Source organism: Macrosteles quadrilineatus, unplaced genomic scaffold, assembly GCF_028750875.1.
Source record: "Macrosteles quadrilineatus isolate MER2022 unplaced genomic scaffold, UCM_ALF_1.0 Scaffold_9__3_contigs__length_116548681, whole genome shotgun sequence".
Classification (NCBI taxonomy): Eukaryota; Metazoa; Arthropoda; class Insecta; order Hemiptera; family Cicadellidae; genus Macrosteles; species Macrosteles quadrilineatus.
In genome coordinates, this window is record NW_026542602.1 from 40068737 (window position 1) to 40089393 (window position 20657).

The following is a 20657-nucleotide window of genomic DNA, read 5'->3' on the forward strand; positions in this document are numbered from 1 at the left end:
GGCAACTCTGAAAATGACTCCAGATCAGCTACTAGCTTTCCTTTAAAATATAACTTTAAAAGTAGTTATAGGCATTTTACTGTAAAATGACACTTGGACCTTACTATCCACACTCATCAATTAGTTTATGTTTTGTCTAAAAATGGAAAATCCTCAAAATTGTCCTTTTGCAAGTTTTGGTCTCGATGAAACTGGCATTCCTGCAGATAAATCCTTCCACCTCCTCAAAGAGTCTCACCTAATTCTAATTATTTCATCTAACTATTATCACTTCCAAAACTCAACACTTGGTCTCTTCAGTTTTCTTATTCACTACCTTTTTTTTCTCTGGCAAAAATCGTCGCACACCAGTTACCAGCAGGTTAGGGTCGACCAATGACAGGTCTTGATGTGACACCAAAGTTGTCAGTGCTGCCACCACTAGGCCTGCAGTGGTACCAACAACGGCGTAGTACATGTACGAGATGCGGAACACTTGAGGAACATCAGGACCAAACTCCACAACAGAACCAGGACCTATGTAGTCACTTGTGTATCTGAAACAAACGAAAAATTAGTTTTAAAATTATTTTGGATGAATGAATATGAAAGTAACATTTTGAGAAAGTAGTTGCTGCTGTTGCTAATTTAACAGTTGTGAATGTTTTGTTTCTCATAGAATCGGAAGAAAGTGCAGACAAATTTAATAATCAAAAGGTCATCGAATCGATCCTCAAAAAAGTCCAAAAGCATAGGGTAAACCTATCTTCGCTCATTGGGGTTTTAATAAATTGTCCTGGCTAAAGAAACAGCTAGTTTTAATCTGTAAAGCTTCAAGGCATTTAACATATTTTACCTAACCCGCCATGTTAAACTTCCCTTCCCAAGCGTGATGTATACAACTTCTTTAATTCTCGAGTGATGTAAAGTTGAAAAACTCACTCGGTGAGGTAATGAAACTCATTTAAATAACATTGAGTCGTTAACTTAAAAAATATACCTCTATGGAGCCAATGACGTTCAACGCTAGAAATCAGCTGTACACTTGGATTTTATTGTTATGCTTTGAAGAATTTTCCTAACCTAGCTTTTGTTTGTAAATGAAGTATGAACTTTACTGTTAGAAGATGAGTGAAATGGAATTTGAAAAATATATTTCGTAACCTCCTGTACATTGTCGGGTCAGGTAAAATCTTGTATGTTACACGTTACGCAAGAGCTTGTTTACATCACTTAGGAGAATTATGCAACTCGCTTCCGCTCGTTGCACATTATTCACCTGCGTGATGTAACAACGCTCTTACTACACTTGTAATGTAAATAGCTATAACCTCATTCTACTCTCGTTCTCCATTCATGCATTAAAAATAACCAGTTGCGTGCATGTTTTAATTAGTAATAAATAATACTAGTTTTACAATCTCAGAACTCTTTTTAAAAGTGTGGTTTGGGAATTTAAACGATTGCATAAACCATTTCAACAAAAGCACTCAGTGGATTGTTTAGTTTAAGTGTTGGCTTACTGTGGATTAACAGTGAAGTTGAAATGACAACCACTTGTGCTTGTCACTTTTCCTGGAAAGCGTATTTTTTCCTCCGCTACATTGAGCTGAGATCCGATGACAATCCAAAGAGAAGTCACTAGGCTCGACACAGCTCCCGCTAATGCTCCCTACAAAAATAAATATTTTTATCAACAAAGCCAACATACTGCCTAAATGAAATGTACAATTATTAAAACAACTTGAGCATTGATGTAGAGTACTGTAAAAACTGTGGACAATTTAATTTAGTTTAAGGCACAGAGAAGTAAGATACAGAGGAAACATTCAATGGTACACTTAAGTGGTGCTAGTGCTGGTGTCTAGGGCAATGACGCCCCTCGCCATCATATACCACACCTGGGTGGAGGAAGACCCTGTACCCTGTGCTATAGGAATTTCCGCACAGTGCTCACTGTTTAGGCTCTTCCTTGCTCGTCACAAGTATATTTCCGCCCCAACATACCAGAGCTGAAAGTGAATGGTTTTCCATAAGCTTGTACCCTCTGTATGTTACTTCTGTGTTTAAGGTCCACCTAGCTTAAATTTAACCAGTTTATATCATAATAGGACCTAAGTTGACTCTTTTATTGACTAATGGTGGTTTTATTCAGAATTTTACCTTAGCATTGGTCCACGGTGAGAGAAGGCCAAGTATAAAAAGGGTGAGTAGAGGTCCATAGGCGACCCCTCCCAAACTGACAGCTACCTACCAACAACACACTCACTGATGAATACAGATAATGGTGGACATAGACAACCAAAGATGTAAGAAGCATGATTCTCATAGAAATAAATGTAGAGACAATGTTTTTTTAGTTTTCATAAGAAATAAACATAACGAGGACATCTTGCTCATCCTATACATGATTTATTTAAAATTTGAGGTAAATAGACTTATGTTTTAATTACATAGACACATAGACTTATGTTTTAATTACATAGACACATAGACTTATGTGTTGTAATTACACTACATTTTGAGAGAAAAACTTAAAACATTTAGGCTAATCTATTCATACAGTACCTGCAATGATTTGCAAATTACAAACAAATTGTTGAACATTTTGTTACTGGCCAAAAAAGAAGTAAAAATTGCAAGAATGTAAAAGTAACATACTATGTTAACTACATGGTGTAAAATGAAATATTGGGGGTTGAGTGATTTATAATTAGATTTAAAGTAAACATGCAGTTGTAAATTACAAGGGTCACTTTTTAAGTAAGGACTGTTTGTGTACCATAGCTTTTTAGCCTCCTATACCAGTGATGGTTTACAGCTTGTTGATGCTAGAAAACCAAACTATTTGAGTCGCTCTTAAAAAATGTTAAATATAATAACATTTCTAAAACCCCTGATAGTCATTTTAGAACACCCCATATTTTCAAAAGTTTATGTGAGAAAATTCGTACAATGATCAAACCAATCATAGTAGTACAACGTAAAACTGACTACAATGGGTTGATTATATTGTACATTTGTTGCAAAACAACATCAAATACTTGCAGGACTCCGCCGAGATTTTCAACGAAGAACACCAAACTGACGCAGATGGATCCGATCACCACTACTATCAGTTTGAGCCACAATGTTGCGTGTTTGTCTGTGGTGCTCAGTGGCTGGACAAAGTCTGTATACACTGTACCTGCCACTGCGTTCAGGCTTGCAGACATCGTGCTGTCAAACAAAATATAGTTTTGTTTTAGAAAAAATATATATATTGTCATAATAGTGAAAATATAGTCATATATATTAGAGTACTTTCCAGTTCATTACAAGGGCAAAAAGTAACTTGTCAACCCTCACTCGAGTGCTGGTGTATTATTATTGTATAGTGTATATTGTATAAAGTATAGTGTATAGTGTGTATATTATGTATAGTATTTCATCACTAGGGCGGAAAGTGATGATCATCACTTTACGCCCTAGTGATGAAATACTACCTATCTAGATTCCCATCACATCTAAAGCCTCCCAAATGTGATCTCCTTTGGCCACCTTCAAATAAATATTTTTACTTACCTCAGTGTTGCTGTAAAAACGCCCGCTATGAAAAGTCCTGTCAGACCTCGGAAATGATATCCTGCCAGACGACTGACGAACAACGGGAGAAGCTGTCCTGGGTTGTGAACTACCTTCATCAAGGAAGAAACATTTACTAGGATGCAAAAATGTTGAAAGAACTTACTTAAAAGCATACCATCATTTAAATATTGTACTGCAGTTTTAAAATTGCTAAACATAGAATCATATATTAAAAAAAAAAGTAGGATAAAGATTCATGATCATACACCATGTTTAGTTGTGATCTAGTTATGTTCTAGCCAAATAAAATCGTCAAATGCATATTTTCACAGTATATTTGATTCTAAACCGTCTATATTTATATTGTAAACAAATTCTTCTTCTTTTTGGATTTTTTGTAAACCAGTTACTAATTATTATACTAGACAGTGCAAACCATGTAATCTATACTATTATATAAAAATCTAGTGGTGTCTGTATGTGTGTTACTAATAGGCACATGAACTACTGAACTGACTGGGCTTAAATTTTACAAAAATATAGCTACCATACCAAGGACCATTATAGGAATATTCGCACTTTGATACTGACCTTGGGCTTTGCCCCTTTGGCTTTAAAAGTTCTGAGGTGAGGATTTTAAAAGTAAATATTGATTGGTCTCCATGGCTGCCATGAGAACAAATACAATGTTTGCAATTTGCTATGCCACCTAAATGTAAACAAGCTGAACTGTCAAACCACATTAATTCACAATTCCACAGCTGGTTTATAAATAGGCATATAATATTCTCTACTATCATGTGACATGTTTATATATTCTTATATTTGATGGTTCATTGATTATTGATTTTATGAAATAAGTGAGATTGTATATCTGTTGCTGTATCCAACCCTAACTAATTATTTAAAATTTCGCTAATGGGAATGATTGTATTGAAAGATTTTGTAGTAAAAAATAGTGAAATTATAGTCACATTTACTTGAATCATTTTAACATTTTTTAATACTTCAAATGAGTTTAGAGTAGGGCACAAACACCTTAAAATTGAAACTTTTTTCCCAAGGAGATAACTAATTGTATATTTTTGCCATTTTGAGAGAAATATTGGTCACACAATTTGTCTTTTCACACATTTTTAAATCATAATTTCACCATACTACCCATAGATTAGTTATGATGTTTTCTAATCCAGAGGTAGCTACTACCTATCTATATTATAACTTTTGACACTTCCTGTAGATTTCACATTCTATTCTAATAATGAATAACTTTTTACGAGCGTTCCATGGTCATTACATGTATATTTTCAACCAGGTTCCTCTTAACTTAACCGACCCTTGACATAAACATTGTTTGAATGAAGTTAAATTTCCTAATTCTAAGCTGATATACAAATATTTCAATTTGAAAACAACAATAAAAAACTAAGTTGTATATATGCACTTGCCTTCTGTGCATGAATAGTAGGAGTTATAAATAGTAGAGCTAAGTATGTTTTTGTTTGTTTTAGTAGTAATATTGTTAATGTTTTTGTTTGTTCACATAGTATATAATAAGATATTTTTATATTCAATGCTTAGTAAACAATGCTTTTTAGAAACTAAATCACATATTTTATTTAATTCAAACCGTAATATTAACTAGATTTTGTAAATTATTGTTTGTCTATGTTTGATTTTATCATTTAAAGGTAGGCTAAGTAAAAGAGTTTGAGTTTTTTTTATTTGTTTTATTTTTTGAAAATGTTTTTTTTTATGTAATTAGTAAGTTAAAAGTTTTTGATAGGTACATTTATTGGAATTTAACTTATTTTACTCTTTTTTTCATGTCAGATTTCAAAACGCACCATTCATACATCAACCCCGGACGAAGGACGGGTCCTCTGCTAGTATTTTAAATAAACTACAAAATATCTGGTAACACTTATTAATATTGTTTAACCTATACAACGTTTCCAGCATCTACAAAAATATCTAAAAAGTATCAGGTTTGCTACACTTATAATTATGAAAAAGGAACAAACAAGGAAAATGAGGTGATGAAGTCTTACATTCCCTCGGCACTCCTTACCCCAGCCGCAAGAGGATCACAGGAACTGTAGTAAGCAAACATGAGCAATCCGAGGAAAACTGTAACGCATTTAATGACTGCAATCCCAAGAGCACTGTATGTCATCACCCTGTCAACAAGAGAATCACCGAATGTTGTGAGTTTAGTTTCTTGGCCACTAAACTCCTTCAAATTCATAAAATGTTGTTATCATAAAAGGAAAATTTATGGACAACATAAACATTTTTTTCAAAACTTGCTGTTTTATTTTTTAAGCTTGTGTCTATCTATCTTGTTAGCACTACATTAAACAAAATCCTACTTAATATTATAAGTGAGAAAGTTTACATGTATGGATGGATGGATGTTTGTGACAAGTAAACACAAAAAATACTAAACCGACAGTGTTGAAATTCGGTATGATGATAGCTCACGTTCCTGATTAACATATAGACATATTATTATCTCAAAAATCCTTTCAGGCTCCGCCCCAGTGGCCCTGGAGTTTCTCATGTTAACCTTATGAGTATTCATAAAAGGAATTAACACGTTCAGTGCTGCAGGCATTCCAACAGGCTCTCGTCAATGGCGGCGAAGCCCTGCCGCGGCACCGTAACAGCGAACACAATTGGCATTCAAATATTTCAATCTGACGAATAACAAAAGAGCAGCGGTGATTGTACTACGTTATCCCGAGATTGGACGTAGTTCCCTAAAACACCCAAAGGTAGCAGCACTGCCTGGATCAGTTGTCAGACGGGATTTTATGGGAAATTTTAGTACCAACCTACACCAAAATAGCAACGATTTTAACGTTCCCTGGCAATGGCTGAGCTCATACTGAACTAATGTAGTGGGCGCAACTACTAATGTGTTGAGTGCAACTACATCAATTATTGATGTAGGCCAATAGGAGCGCTCGTCAGCACTGAACATGTTAAAGATTTTTGTCAGCTGTTTTAACCGCACAAGTTGGTTCTATGATATTGAATAGCAATAAAAAGTTATAAGGTTTACCAACAGGGTGTATCAGCACTATTTTTTTTTTTGCATTTATAACAACAGCTAATTAGAACCAACTACTAACTAGCAACAAAAAGATGTGGTACACAATGAGAACTTTACTTTTTTCCATAGTTTAGGTGCAGTGGTAGAACATATGGCTATGATAGATGTGCTACTATAGCATACCATATAGATTAAAAGAACCAAATTTTCTTAAACCGTGTCCTCTCCCAACACTGCAATAAGCATTTTATACTTATATGCCAACCCCGTACGAAGGACGGGTACTTTGCTAGTCATTCCATAAGTGTTGAGACAAAATTTATTTCCCAAAACACATGATTTTTTTTTACGAATTATTTAATCTATTTTATATTGTTTTTTTAAAACTACTCAATAAATATTTCAACCTATCATTTAACCTCATCAGTTTATCTCAGTATATGGATTTTTAATCTATTTGTCAAAAATAATTCAGATATCCAACCATTGAATTTAAAAGACAAATTCAACTTTTTGAACAGAAATTGAAATTACTGATATATTCCACAACATACAGAAACAAACCTGAAAGCTTTTTCTCGAGAGGGTACTGACAGGTACTTCTGAACTACACCAGGGTGGAAACAAATCGTTGATATCCAGTTTATGGTGGTTCCTAAGGTGATTGTCCAAAATGTGTTTCTAGCAAGTGGATCTGGGTCAAAACTGCAAAATATAAACAACTATAAAACAATACATAGAGAATATTATAGCTGTCTTACCTTATGAGGACAAAGAATAGAATGATTTGGCTTTTCTTCAAAACTTTGTATACAGAATAGCCCAAAGGGGATTCCAAGGACAACCAAAAATTTATAGCCTAGGTTCATGAACTACAATTGAACAAAATCCAAGCCTCATCAGTTTTATTGTTTTTGCTTATCCAGAACACACACCCAACACTAGTTGCTGTGTGTACACAGTTTTTCACAGTACGTGGTTATTCTCGGATTTTAGTGGCATATCCATAAAATTTGAATGGGGTGGACAGTTTTCTGTTAAGCGTTGATAGAATTTCTTTCATATAAAAGAAATACCACTGGTGTAGAAATAACAAAAGCATAAACATAGTACAGACGAAACCCACCTATTTGTAATATATAATACGTTAAATTACGAGTAAAGTTGTAGAAACAACACAAACTCACTTGAACAGTTCGAGCCTGTGCGCTGATTTGCTGCGAGAGAAGACTTCCCCCACTCCCCCCACCTTGAGACATCCGAGGATGATGACAACGGCAACAGAGACAGCCGTAAACACGCTCTGCAGAGCAACTGTCCAAGCCACGCCTTTAAGTCCACCCTACCCAACATCAGTTGATTATACACCTTCAAAAGTCTGTAGTGTTGACTTGACTTGCAAGATAAATCATCAACATTTTGTATTGAGTTTTTGACATCTCTTTTTGATTTTTTTTCTTGCTTTAGTTATAAAGAGTTTTGTTAAAGTGTTTTTGCAAAGTGGTCTCGACACCTACAAGTATCTGTTAACCTCGTTTTAAACAAAAAAAAGGTATTATCTTTGACTATAAACAGAATGATATATTCTGTATATAGTCAATGGTATTATCATACCAAAATAATACCTATCTGTACAGTCATTATGAAAAATTAGGATTGTTAAGGTTTAAAAAGAAACCATTTTAATACTCACAAATGTAGTATAGAAGATACACACGGCAGAAACAGCTGGGGCGACAATATGAACTGGCAACCCAGTAACTAAAAAATAAAATAAACGGTATCAGCAATCTGAAATACTTTCTCTCATTAGCTTGTCCACAACCTTTATCATGGGTAAGCAGTGGGAGAAACTATGCTACTTTATAGGGAAAGTCACAAAAGCTGCGATACTTAACTTTTGAACCATAATTGGGCAAAGTAACTATGGGGGGTTGCACTATTTTGTTGCAGAGTTATAAGGACCATAACACATTAATTTTAATCAAAACCAGGTTTTTCCTAAAATCCGATTTCTTGTTATTTTATATTTTTTAATGGTTATATAATATAAGTTACAATTTTTGAACCGTAATTTTTATGGAATATGATTCCCATCATTTTGTTCATAATTTAAATGACCATAACATACTAATTATTTTAATCAATTCCGGCTTTTTTTATATTATTCCGATTTTTAATTGTTATTTTATGGGAAAATAACATAAGTTACAACAACTTTTGAACCATAATTTTTACAGAGATGGGTTTTCTACCATTTTGTTCAGAATTTTAAGTACTATAATATACTAAATTTTTATCAAAATCGTTCGGGCCATTTGGAGAAAATCAGATTTTTCCGTTATTTTATGGGTTTTATGGGAAGATCAACATAAAAAATCAAACTTTCTAAAAAATAAAAAATAAACCTGGAGATGCCATGGATTCGTACCTACATACCAATTACCAAATTTCATCAAAATCTGACTACAGGTGTGGTCTGTAGCTCTGTATTCATCCCCACACACACACACACACACACACACACACACACACACACACACACAGTCTGAGTCATCACTTCGAAAACCACTTTTTTTTGGGCTCAGGGGAACCCAAAACGGATACATCCACTCAAAACTGAAACTCGAAAATTTTGACAAAAACAATTACTTTCTAAAATATTACTACATATAAGGGGAGAAATTAAAACTCAATTGCATTTTAAAATTTAGATTAACCGCCTTTATTAGATGCTGAATTAAAGATGTCCGCAAAAGAAAAAGATTACAAACATTGTATAAAAAAAAAATGTTAAATATAAATACATTCACTAATTTAAGATATTTTTTTTAGTTTAAGCGATTAGATCTGTTAAAAGGTTACTAAACACATGCTTCATTATGAAGACGTTTTGCAAAAGATGTGTTAAAGTATGAACAAGTGGTCATATAACTAAGGTTGGGTATAATACTGCCCATAATCAGATTTCACTGTAAACAGACATTAAAATAAGAAAGAAATAGGAAGAAGAAGTGGATGAAGGAAATTGAAAGAGTAACGTACCTGACTCCCACATTGTCCTCTCTCATCCCCTACAGGTTCATGTCCCTTCCCATACAGTCATGTCCCATCCCATACGGCCATGTCACATCCCATACGGCCATGTCCCATCCTATTCAGTCATATCCCTTCCCATAAAGTCATGTCCCATCCCATACAGCCATGTCCCATCCCATACGATCATGTCCCACCCCATACAGCCATGTCCCATCCCATACAGACATGTCCCATCCCATACAGCCATGTCCCATCCCATACAGCCATGTCCCATCCCATACGATCATGTCCCATCCCATACGATCATGTCCCATCCCATACGATCGTGTCCCTTCCCATACAGCCATGTCCCATCCCATTCAGCCATGTCCCATCCCACACAGCCATGTCCCATCCCATACGATCATGTCCCTTCCCATACAGCCATGTTCCATCCCATACTGCCATGTCCCATCCCATACAGCCATGTCCCATCCCATACGATCATGTCCCTTCCCATACAGCCATGTCCCTTCCCATACAGCCATGTCCCATCCCATACGATCATGTCCCTTCCCATACAGCCATGTTCCACCCCATACTGCCATGTTCCATCCCATACAGCCATGTCCCATCCCATCTGATCATGTCCCTTCCCATACAGCCATGTCCCATCCCATACGATCATGTCCCTTCCCATACAGCCATGTACCATCCCATTCCGTCCCACTCTGTCATGAAATCCTCCATTTGGTCCCGTTTTGTCAAATTCACATCCCCTTGCTTCTTCCTATCCTCTCACTTAAGAATATTTCGGTCGAATAAATAATTATTTACCTTGGTTAAGTACAAGAGCTGGCACATAAATCACCACTGGAATGTAAAATATCTGGAAAGGAAAAATAAAGTTTATGGTATCGTCCCCATTTATCTCTTTGTTTATAGTGTTATAAATTAGATTCATAGAAAAATAATATATTTTGAAAATTAGTTATGAAAGAATTTTTTTAAACAATAAGTAGATACACACTCGCTATAATTATACTATAAAATACAAATTAGTAAAAATAAGTAGAGTACTTCAAATATTGTTTAGGTAAAAAACCAACTTATACTTGAACAAATTATCTATATAAATATTATAAATCAAACTATTATATTATGCTTAAATAATTTCTACTGACAAGTAAACAATGAAACCCTTAAATATACAAAAACAGAGAAATTAGTATTGCTTAACCCTGATTTCAGCAATTTCTTTCAGTACCTACCAGAGGGGTAAAAAAAACATTGAATTTGCTATAGCATTTAAATTTAGTAAAGAAATGATAATAAACTTACCAGATACAGTGAAAATATTGTTGATCCTAGAACTCTAACTTTGTGATTGAATCTAAGCTCCAAATACTGCAAAATAAAAAAGATACATCCTTTAAAGCTGCCAGTTTTTTCTTCAGTGTACTGAAAATTCAGTGTATAGACATAGACTAACCAACAGAAGTAGACTTCTTATCCCATCGTAAATTTTGAAGCTCGTTTTTCGTGTCTAGGTCATGTCCACCACTGGGCACTAGTGTTGACAAAATTCTGTTTCTATTGTTTTAGGGTTAATTCCATGATTTGTGCTTTACTGTTTGGTTAACTAGAAGTCGTGTTATTGTTTATGATTACATAGTTTTATTTGGTTAAACGAGGTTTCAAATGACTGAAATAACCCAAAACAAATTTTAAACAAAACACAAGCTTTAGCCGGACGGATGACTAGCGTCTCATTTTCCCCTTCCAGAAACTGATGAGAACCTTTTCTGCGAAAGAGTGGGGGTTTGTGGGGGAGCCCCTCACGTCGATTTAAGAAAATCTTTAAATTTATTTTATAATATTTTAGTTAGAAAATTAACTTTTTAACTATAAAATTAATTTTAAAATTTAAAATTATAAAATTAAATTGTCATAACCTAACTTAACCAACCAAACTTGCTGATAATATAAAAAAGATATAAAATAAAAATCGAATAAAGGTTTACTTATAATTAATTTTTAATTATAAAATTAATTTTAAAATTTGTTATTATAAAATTAAACTGCCATAACCTAACCGAACCAACTTAACTTGCTGATAATATAAAAAATATATAAGTTAAAGTAAAAATCTAATGAAGGTTTACTAATTTTAAAAAATAGTTCCTGGTCATAAATAAAATTATAAATGCCTCAAATTCTAACAAAAGATGTACAGTTAAGAAGTATTCACAATCTAACCAAAACCTTGGATAAAAACTTAGTGTCGCCGGCGGGTTTCGAACTGGGACCTCCAGATCACGAGTCCAAGACGCTATCAACTACGCCACGAACACTGATATGGAATCATATCGTCTCGTTACGGTAATGGTGTTCCCCAAAGAGCAGAGTGACGTCACACCCCCCACTCCTCTAAAGAGGTTCTCATCAGTTCCTGGAAGAGGAAACCGGGACACTACACCGGACGGAACTAACAATAACATTGGCTTCAGCTTCCACAGGGATGAGAAATCTTCTAAAGGAGTATGTTTTAATTGGTTTTATCTATGGTAGGCCTATAGACTGCACTGCTTATAAGAACCTTTCTAATAGAACCATAGATAAAACACACTCTACTCCCTGCTTATTAGATTTCTCATCTTTATGAATCAGCTGAAAACAATTGTATTGTTTAGTTCCATCCGTTGCACTATGTAGAGGTCGTGTTTTATTTACAATTTGTTTCTTGTTATTTCAGTAATTTAAAACCTCGTTTAACCAAATGAAACAAGCTAATCACAACCAATAAATTGTCCACTAGTTATAACAAACAGTAAAGTACGAATCACAAAATTAATATTAAAATATAGTAGAAACATTCTTCGACACTGACACATAAAACATATAGCCTACTATTAAACCCCATAGTAGTATGTTTTCTGTGCTAGCGATCAGTGTCACCAACATGACTAGACACAAAAGACAAGCTTCAAAACTTACAATGGAATCAGAAGTCTACTTGTGTTAATTAGTCTATGACAGCATTTATTATTAAAGGATTTTTGTAAGGAGGACATGGTTTTACCAGAATGGGAAAGAGTCCAATCCCTTTCTTAACTCAAACCTTTCCTTTGGTTTGAAAATGATGTCATTAATAGTGTTTTTTTTAATGTTTGTTCAGAGTGTGAAGTTTTGTATTTCTTGTTTCAAAGCCATCTAAAAAGTGTAATTTAATTTTTATGTAAACCCTCATCTATTGCTGCGGCCAATGAGAATCCTTAAACATAACAATATTAATAAACTCAACTAATGTTACCTCAAATAGTGATGTTATTTGAAGATTGTAAAAGACAGGGATAAAGAAGCATATGTTGACAACAGCTACTATCACATCACTGATCAGCACTGCCAAGTACTGGGTCCCGTACATGTACACTTCTGCTGGTACCCCCACCACAGTCACACCAGATACATGGCTGTAACAACCCAGCATGATTTGTAGCTGCTAAATTCTTTAATGTCTATCATGCACTAAGTAATTGGTATTATAATTCAATTACATATACTAGTGAGGAAAAAGGTTGCAGATGATTCGCAGCACAAATAATTAAAAGGCTTGATATTTCATCTCTCTCAGAGGCTTCTTCAGCCACAGCGATTGTTGTAATACATGAGGACGAGGGGGGCAGTGGTCTCTGCCGTAGACACCAAAGCAACTAATGCTAGACACCACTTAAGTGTACCACTGAACGTTTCCTTTGTATCTTACTTCTTTGTACTACAGTTATATAAACAATAATTAATTTCTAGCTTAATGACCTAAGGTCAAGAATTTGTAAAATTCTCAGCACTGTGATTAGATTTCTGTGGTCTGAGTACTATGAGTCTGTGAACTATTGAAGTCAATGGCCAGTTGACGTACAAGAATGAAGTGTTTGGACATATAAAATGCACAAGGGTGGAGGGAGTTTGTAGTTGGTTTCAAACTTGTGCACAACATTTTCAATGGTATCAATGGTTCAATCAATTATTCAATGGTTCAACGGCAGAATGTTCGTTTTGTATCAAAAGAAGTGAGCAAGGTTAGAAGGGCTTTGCATGCGGATTGCAGTATGACTGAACAAGATAGATGGTCAAACTAATAGGAGTCATCTCTATATGACTATCAAGAACTCTACAAGTTAGCAAGTCTAAAACACAAGCACACGAAGTTTCATCAAAATCAATCACCGTCTCAATGGAAACTGAAGAACCCCCGATACCAGCCCCATAATGCAAATGTATGGCCTTCTGCAAACTTCCTAAGCTTCTTATGCACATTTATGACTGGAAACAGTTAACAACATAGTTTGGCCACCTTCCCACAGAAAATTGGAACGAGCTTCAATAATCTTCTATCTCAATATTTTCAAATACCGATACTAGCTGCCTCTTAGGGATGGAAAAAAGCTAGAATAGTAGTGGATGAATTAAGGAACACAACGTTGGTTTCATATTTGAATTAGTTTGCTTGGCCGCAACAGAAGCCCTACCTTAATTTACGACAAGCCTTATACAAAAAAATATTTCTACCTGGCAATGAGAGACATGGTAGCTGGGAAGACATTAATGTTTCTGTCGCCCAGGATGTAGGCGTTTGCAGTTGCCCTCTCTTTTACTCCATGGTACAGACTGACCGCAGCACTGAGGGAAAGAACAGCACCAAATACACAGTACTCGACCCACTCTAACTGAGCCAGCTGATCGACGTTAGGTGCCAATGTTGCATTCAACATGGTGTTGGATCTGCTCAAACATATCTTAAATTTATTTCATCTATTCACTGTAGTTTTTGCAATTTTCTTCCTTTTACAATTGCAGAAAAGAAACCAGTAGATTGCAAGTACAGTAAAACTCCAACCATTCAAATCAATTGGTACTGTTCCACATTTGTGTAACCAAAAATCCAAATAGATGGATTTTTACCGGAGTTTTTTTATGGAAAATCGGTTTAGTCTATCTGAGCTTTTCGATCTCAAATACGTGTCTGCAAAGATTTTGCAATTCACAAATTACGCTTTTCTCGTGATTGCAAAGGACAATGATGACTGATAATCGCGGGAGATGTGTAATAGACCGTGGGAGGATATTGCCGGGGCACAGCTTCTGCCTTCTTAAATAGCAATACTTATTATTGTGGTTTTAGGTTTTTAAATTCTGTGAGGTGTTCAGATGGTTGGAGATCCAACGTTCTACTATAGATTCTAGATGTCTCTATTGGATGTTAATATAAAATTAAAAAATATATAGACTTTTGATGGACCTTGACTCCCACCAAAAAGTTGTTTCCAATTAATTTTAGAATAGAAAAAGTAATGCAGTTGAATTGATCTACCAAGAGAGTGTACATATACAACAATGATGATCTAATGATTTCTATCAAATAAGATTTGTAAACTATATATAGCTTCTAATCTAAAAAAAAAACTAAATCTAATATATAAAATTCTCGTGTCACAGTGTTTGTCTGCAAACTCCTCCGGAACGACTTCACCGATCGTTATGAAATTTGGTGTGTAAATTCTGTAGGTATGCGAAGAGGAAGTAAACTATTTCCCGTTTCGAAATTCTTAAAAGGGCTCCGCCCCAGTGGCTCTGGAGTTTCCCATGTTAACCTTATGAGAAATGGAATTAATGAATCTTAACAGCTGTTTCAATTAAATAGCATTAAAGTTACAAGGATTACCAACAGGGTGCAGCACTATTATTTCTTTTACATTTATGACAACAGCTAATTTGCAACCAAAAGGTGAGTGAGCGTAGCGAACGAACTTCAACCTGGAGGCGAGTGAGCGTAGCGAACGAGCTAACCTGAAGGCAAGTGAGCGCAGCGAACGAGCTCCAACCTAAAGGTGAGTGAGCGTAGCGAACGAGCTCCAACCCAAAGGTGAGTGAGCGTAGCGAAGGAACTTCAACCAGGACGTGATTGAGCGATGCGAACGAGATCATCTTGAAAATTAAACGTAACGGTACTTTCTTTCCATCGGTCTGTCTTAGGGGAAACCTATAACTTAGGCGATACGAAGTTCGCTGGGTCAGCTAGTAGGAAAATATAATTTTGATTCAACTATTCAACTAATGTTTGAAAAAATCTGTTACAGCTGGTCCTTCTAGTGTGAGACCTTTAATTTAATAATTTAAGACATAAAATTATGCAGATCGGTTTGGTTGAAGAGTCTCTGGAATCTTAAAAAAAATACATTGTTCGTACATGTTTTAAATTGGGAATGGTTAACTTCATGAAATCGCAGCAACGTGATACAGGTAAGCTAGTAAGTAGTAAAAAAATCAATAATAATACAATGAGGTGAACAGTGTCTAAATTATCCTAGTTCAAAGAACTAGATTGGCAATTTTGCTCTGTCAAGAAATTATTTTGTAACAGGTTTTAAGAACTTTGATTATTACCCATTGTCATAGTGACTAAACTGCATTAGTGATACAAAATCTAAATGTGGTGATAAGAAACTTGATTGCCTTACAATGGTAAAAATTATTCTGTATTATAGTCTCCAGCTTGTGTGTAAATATAAACTAGGGATAGCTGTGAAAATCAATTCTTTCTTATCTCGCGTTTGATGACCCAATATGTAATTAAAATACTTTTGTTACTTTAGTACTTATAAAACTAGTTACACTCACTTAGATCTTGATGAGCCAGTGTCATTCACACCGATTCTATCAAAATAATCTGGAGAAAGAGGCTTACATCACACCCTACAGTCTTAATAAATACTGTCAACTACATGTTCTACTGCATCTGATAAACCTAGGTTGCTATTAATTAGATTAAAATGATAGTGTTGACTTTGTACAACAGTAGACGACATGTTGACTTTGGGTTCTGATTCTGCAAGTAGGCATCTAATTTTGTTAAGACCCAAGTTACTCTTTGACATGTTTCATATGTCTGGTTCAGAGCTAGTCACCTAAATGTTTTCTTCTTTTTAGGATAAATTTGACTGAGTGCAGTTTACACTAGGTTTATATTGGTGAAAACAAAATAATAGTTAAAAAAAATAAAAATGCACTAAGTGTCCTCGTGTGGCAAGAAAAATTCATACCAGACAGATTTTTCAGGCCTCACATTTGTACAAAACAAGTAACAAGTTCTTTTCAATATTTCGTGTGTTGCAAGTCTACATAATGATTTCATCCCTAGGGTAAAGTTTTGGACACTGGCTGTACATTTTTCATATGCTCTCAAGAAAATAGTTCTAATTTATACATGGTGTCTCAGAATTCATGTAGGATACTTGGTATTGCTCCTAGATGCTTAGGTAGCTAAAAAATAATAAGATAAAAAAATATGTTTTAGTGGTTCTAGTAGTCTGTCTGTGCTTAAAAAATAAAATAATTTGTTATTCCAAGTATGTTTAAGATAAGGCTTTGAAACTCGGTATATGGGTTCTAGTTATCAATGCACAGGATAAATGCAATTTTTTTTACTTTTCAAAATGACGGCAGTTAAGTTTACATTTTTAAATTTAAATATCATTGAAACTGTTTATTTTACAAGAAAAATTTTCTTTTCTAAGTTTAATTTTACATACCGGTAATTTAAAGATGTATGGTTCAATTTATTACAAAGACCAAACTGTAGCCGTTGCTGATCTCCAACCGGAGCCTTGGTCGTTAAGCTAGAACTTAAGTTGAAAAGGTTTGACCACCAATCACTCGCTGATGATGAAATACATTTTTTTGATAATTTTAGGTAAAAACCATTGACAATTGGGTACAGAAGTAGACATCCCATCTATGGACCAGCTGTCGCCAATATTTTACTAAAAAAGATGTAGTTATATGAGCCAGTCACAGAATGTGCTTGTGTCTAAAATTATGTTTTATACCTTTATTTTCTTGCTTAGATAGTTGATGGGTCAAAAGTTGCTATAGCTTATTACAATAAGTCGTTCCATTAGTTATATTGTGTATTCGACAGAAATTAGTTATTTAGACCAGCGCAATCTATCGGTGGCTCACATCAACTTAACAGAATTTGATGAAAAAACTGGCGACAAATTTAATATGGGTATGGAATGTCTAGTTGTATCACAACTGTGGAAGGTGATTGTGAAGATGTTAAATGAAAAAGAGCAAATAAAATTAAAAATTTTATTGATAAAATAGTAGCCTACTTACAATGAATAAAAAGTTTTACCCGTATAATATCAACATTTATAAAAGAGTCATTCATATTGTTTGACCTCTTATCCCTTACATAGGTAATATCACTATTTGGAATATTCAAGGTAAATTATTTTGTTAAGTTCAACCACTGGACACAAAAAATCAGTAAAGCAGCGGACCAACCTCTTTGGGAAGCAATTTGAAAAACAAAATATCTAAAAACCGACTATGTTAATTATTGTTTAGTTTCAAATTAAAGTTCCCGATGAGCATACACTTGAGTTTTATTAAAACTGTTACTAATACTGCAAAAACATAGGTATGGTAATGGTTTTTTATTTGTATTAATATGGAATAAAAATGGTTAAAAACAGTTTTTAAATACTAGGCTATATAGTATAAACTTGCATAAAAACTTATGCTAAGATGTTTTGAAATTAACAAAACACTATTTAATTGTTGATTTTTAAGTGGGAATTTACACAACAATAAGCCATCATTTAAATGTAAGCACACTTGTTGTGAATGAGAAAAAAATAAACAATACCCTGAAAAATATAACTAATTATTAATGTACAAGCAATAATGATTATAAAACAATACACATATGAAAATTAATGTACAATCAAGAATGGCAATAAAACAATAAAGATATCACCATAAACCACCAATTGGGAGATACTTAGTGTTACTACTGGAATTAATTTACAAGAATAAGCAAGATGAAGTTATTAAACATGTCAATACAAAATATCACATTTAACAGCAAAGCTGTTGTGTTTTGTTATTCATCTCATAGAAACAAAGGCACTTGTAATAAACAAGAAAACCATGATAGAAGGGGGATAAATAAGACAACAATTAATAAACAACATGAACATACACTTAAACTAAATACGATAGCATACATTTTTATAAAAAGATAAATTGCAGTCAAACTTTTATTATTTATTAAATTAAGATTAAAAGAAAACAACACAAACACTCTGAGGCAAATATTTTGAGCAACTTCTTGGCAGTGATACTGCATTACCAATGCACCCTGACAAGAATCTAACAGAGGACGAAAGTAAAATACTTGCAATATAATAGTAATATTAAGGGCAATTAATTTAATTTGTAAACCAACAATCACATGGGTAATATCAAGGGTAATTTATTAACTTTTGTCAATCAACAATAAACCAAAACATTGCTCATTAAATTTCTCTACTAACAATAACAGTAGTAATATCACCAGTGGTAATTAAATATGTTAATTAACAATGAAACATAACAAGTAATATAAAGGATAGTTTCTTACATCTCTCAACTAACAATCACACTGGCAATATCAATTATTAATGTTAATTCATTAAATCCTAATTTTAGGAAGTTTATTATACACATGATACAAACCATACCAGTGACATTATAATTGGTTCATGCTACTCTTCACTTACTCCAACTGCTGAATAGTCTCATTTACTGATGATGCCAATTGATCAATATATTGATCTATTTCATTAACATAGCCATCATACTCATCATCATCTTTGTAACTTTCATTTTCAGAATCACTGATTGTCTCAACATCAGCTTCAAACAAGTTGGTGCTATTGATAGAGTTACAAGCATTTATATCAACTGAAGACACTGATTGAAAACATTTTCTGATCAAATAAGGGGTTTTTAGCCCAAGAGTCGTCAAGTACATTTTTGCACAAACTGAAATTCTCTTTCCGTCAATTTCAAAAGTGTAGTTAAAACTCTGCCTTCCTGTGCTAGTTTGGCTGTTTGCTACGTCAACTGTGTTGAAAATGAAATGTCTTTTCTGCTGAGGATTGAAATTGCGCCAAAAATCGTTGAAAATAGCCTCTCTTTGATTTTCTGTTACATATTGGCACAAACTATCTTGTACATTGTGTTTGGGGTGTCTTAATGAGCATCTACGGAGCATTTCTTTTGGAATCATCATTCTTTTACCTCTTCTATCTTTCTTTTTTAACTCAAAGAGTGAAACCTCTTCTGAGTTCGGAATATCGTTATCCTGCAATGGGTTATTATTCATCTTGAGCTTCAAAATAGGGACCCTGGGATGAGAAAGAGAGGGCGAGCCTGGAAAAAATACAAAATGTTAGAACATGTAATAAAACAATTTAATGCTGCAACTAAATTATTCTGCTATAAAAATACGTATTATAATTAAACATCGTATAATAAGAATACTAATCCGTAGGCCCTAGATAAACCAATCTAGAGACTCGTCAAAGGGGGGAAGATAGGACATTAGAAAGTAGAAACATTTATGAGTGTTCAATTTATTAAATTTCACAACATTAAATGTACAGTTAACACAGCAATAAAATCACCAACACTATGCCACATTAAATAATACAGCATCTAAGCACAAGTACATAAAGTGTTTGGCAAATAGTCGACTAGAATAGAATGAGAAAGAGAGAATCCAACACCTTTATCCGTATTCTATCTATACTTACCGTTAAATGATATAACTCTTAATGTTGTTTTTGTAATTAAAACCAAATGTCATGCTGGAAAAAGTATATAATATATATAACAAAAAATAAATAAAAATAACAAATCATGTGTAAATTGAAGAGATTATTTGTCAACAATTCATTTCTCTCAATTGATTAATATGTACATCCCATACCCTTTCCAACCATATGTTAGTTCTCTTACTTTATTTATATTAGGTTTTTGCTTCACCTGTGCTTGTGTTTCTACAAAAAAAAATAAATCAGTAAACCAGACCATTCGTCATAAAAAAAAACAACCCAATTTCAAGACTTACGAAAGTAGATAAGATAGTAGATAGTTTTTAGAGAGAAAATTACTAATCAGTAGAGGATTAACATTTTGTAAA

General features: G+C 34.0%; 1 protein-coding gene across 1 annotated transcript; it reads right to left on the reverse strand.

The window, feature by feature from the left end:
- Window positions 1-280: 280 nt before the first annotated feature.
- Window positions 281-20457, reverse strand: LOC129003342 (sodium-coupled monocarboxylate transporter 2-like). The gene is made up of 16 exons (XM_054431635.1): window positions 20445-20457; window positions 19754-19885; window positions 19231-19423; window positions 14192-14404; window positions 12936-13095; window positions 10964-11029; window positions 10460-10511; window positions 8298-8365; window positions 7792-7946; window positions 7169-7309; window positions 5618-5726; window positions 3544-3656; window positions 3024-3198; window positions 2143-2229; window positions 1503-1651; window positions 281-536 (listed from the first exon to the last, which is right to left on the reverse strand). Exons 1-16 carry the CDS (start codon window positions 20455-20457, stop codon window positions 281-283), a joined length of 2082 nt encoding a protein of 693 aa, XP_054287610.1.
- Window positions 20458-20657: the final 200 nt, after the last annotated feature.

Coding starts and splice junctions, on each gene's coding strand:
- LOC129003342 (XM_054431635.1), bottom strand. Junction 14,405..19,230: donor GAGACTATTCAGCAGTTGGA/GTAAGTGAAGAG, acceptor ATGTTTGAGCAG/ATCCAACACCATGTTGAATG. Junction 3,657..5,617: donor GTGATCCTCTTGCGGCTGGG/GTAAGGAGTGCC, acceptor TCCTTGATGAAG/GTAGTTCACAACCCAGGACA.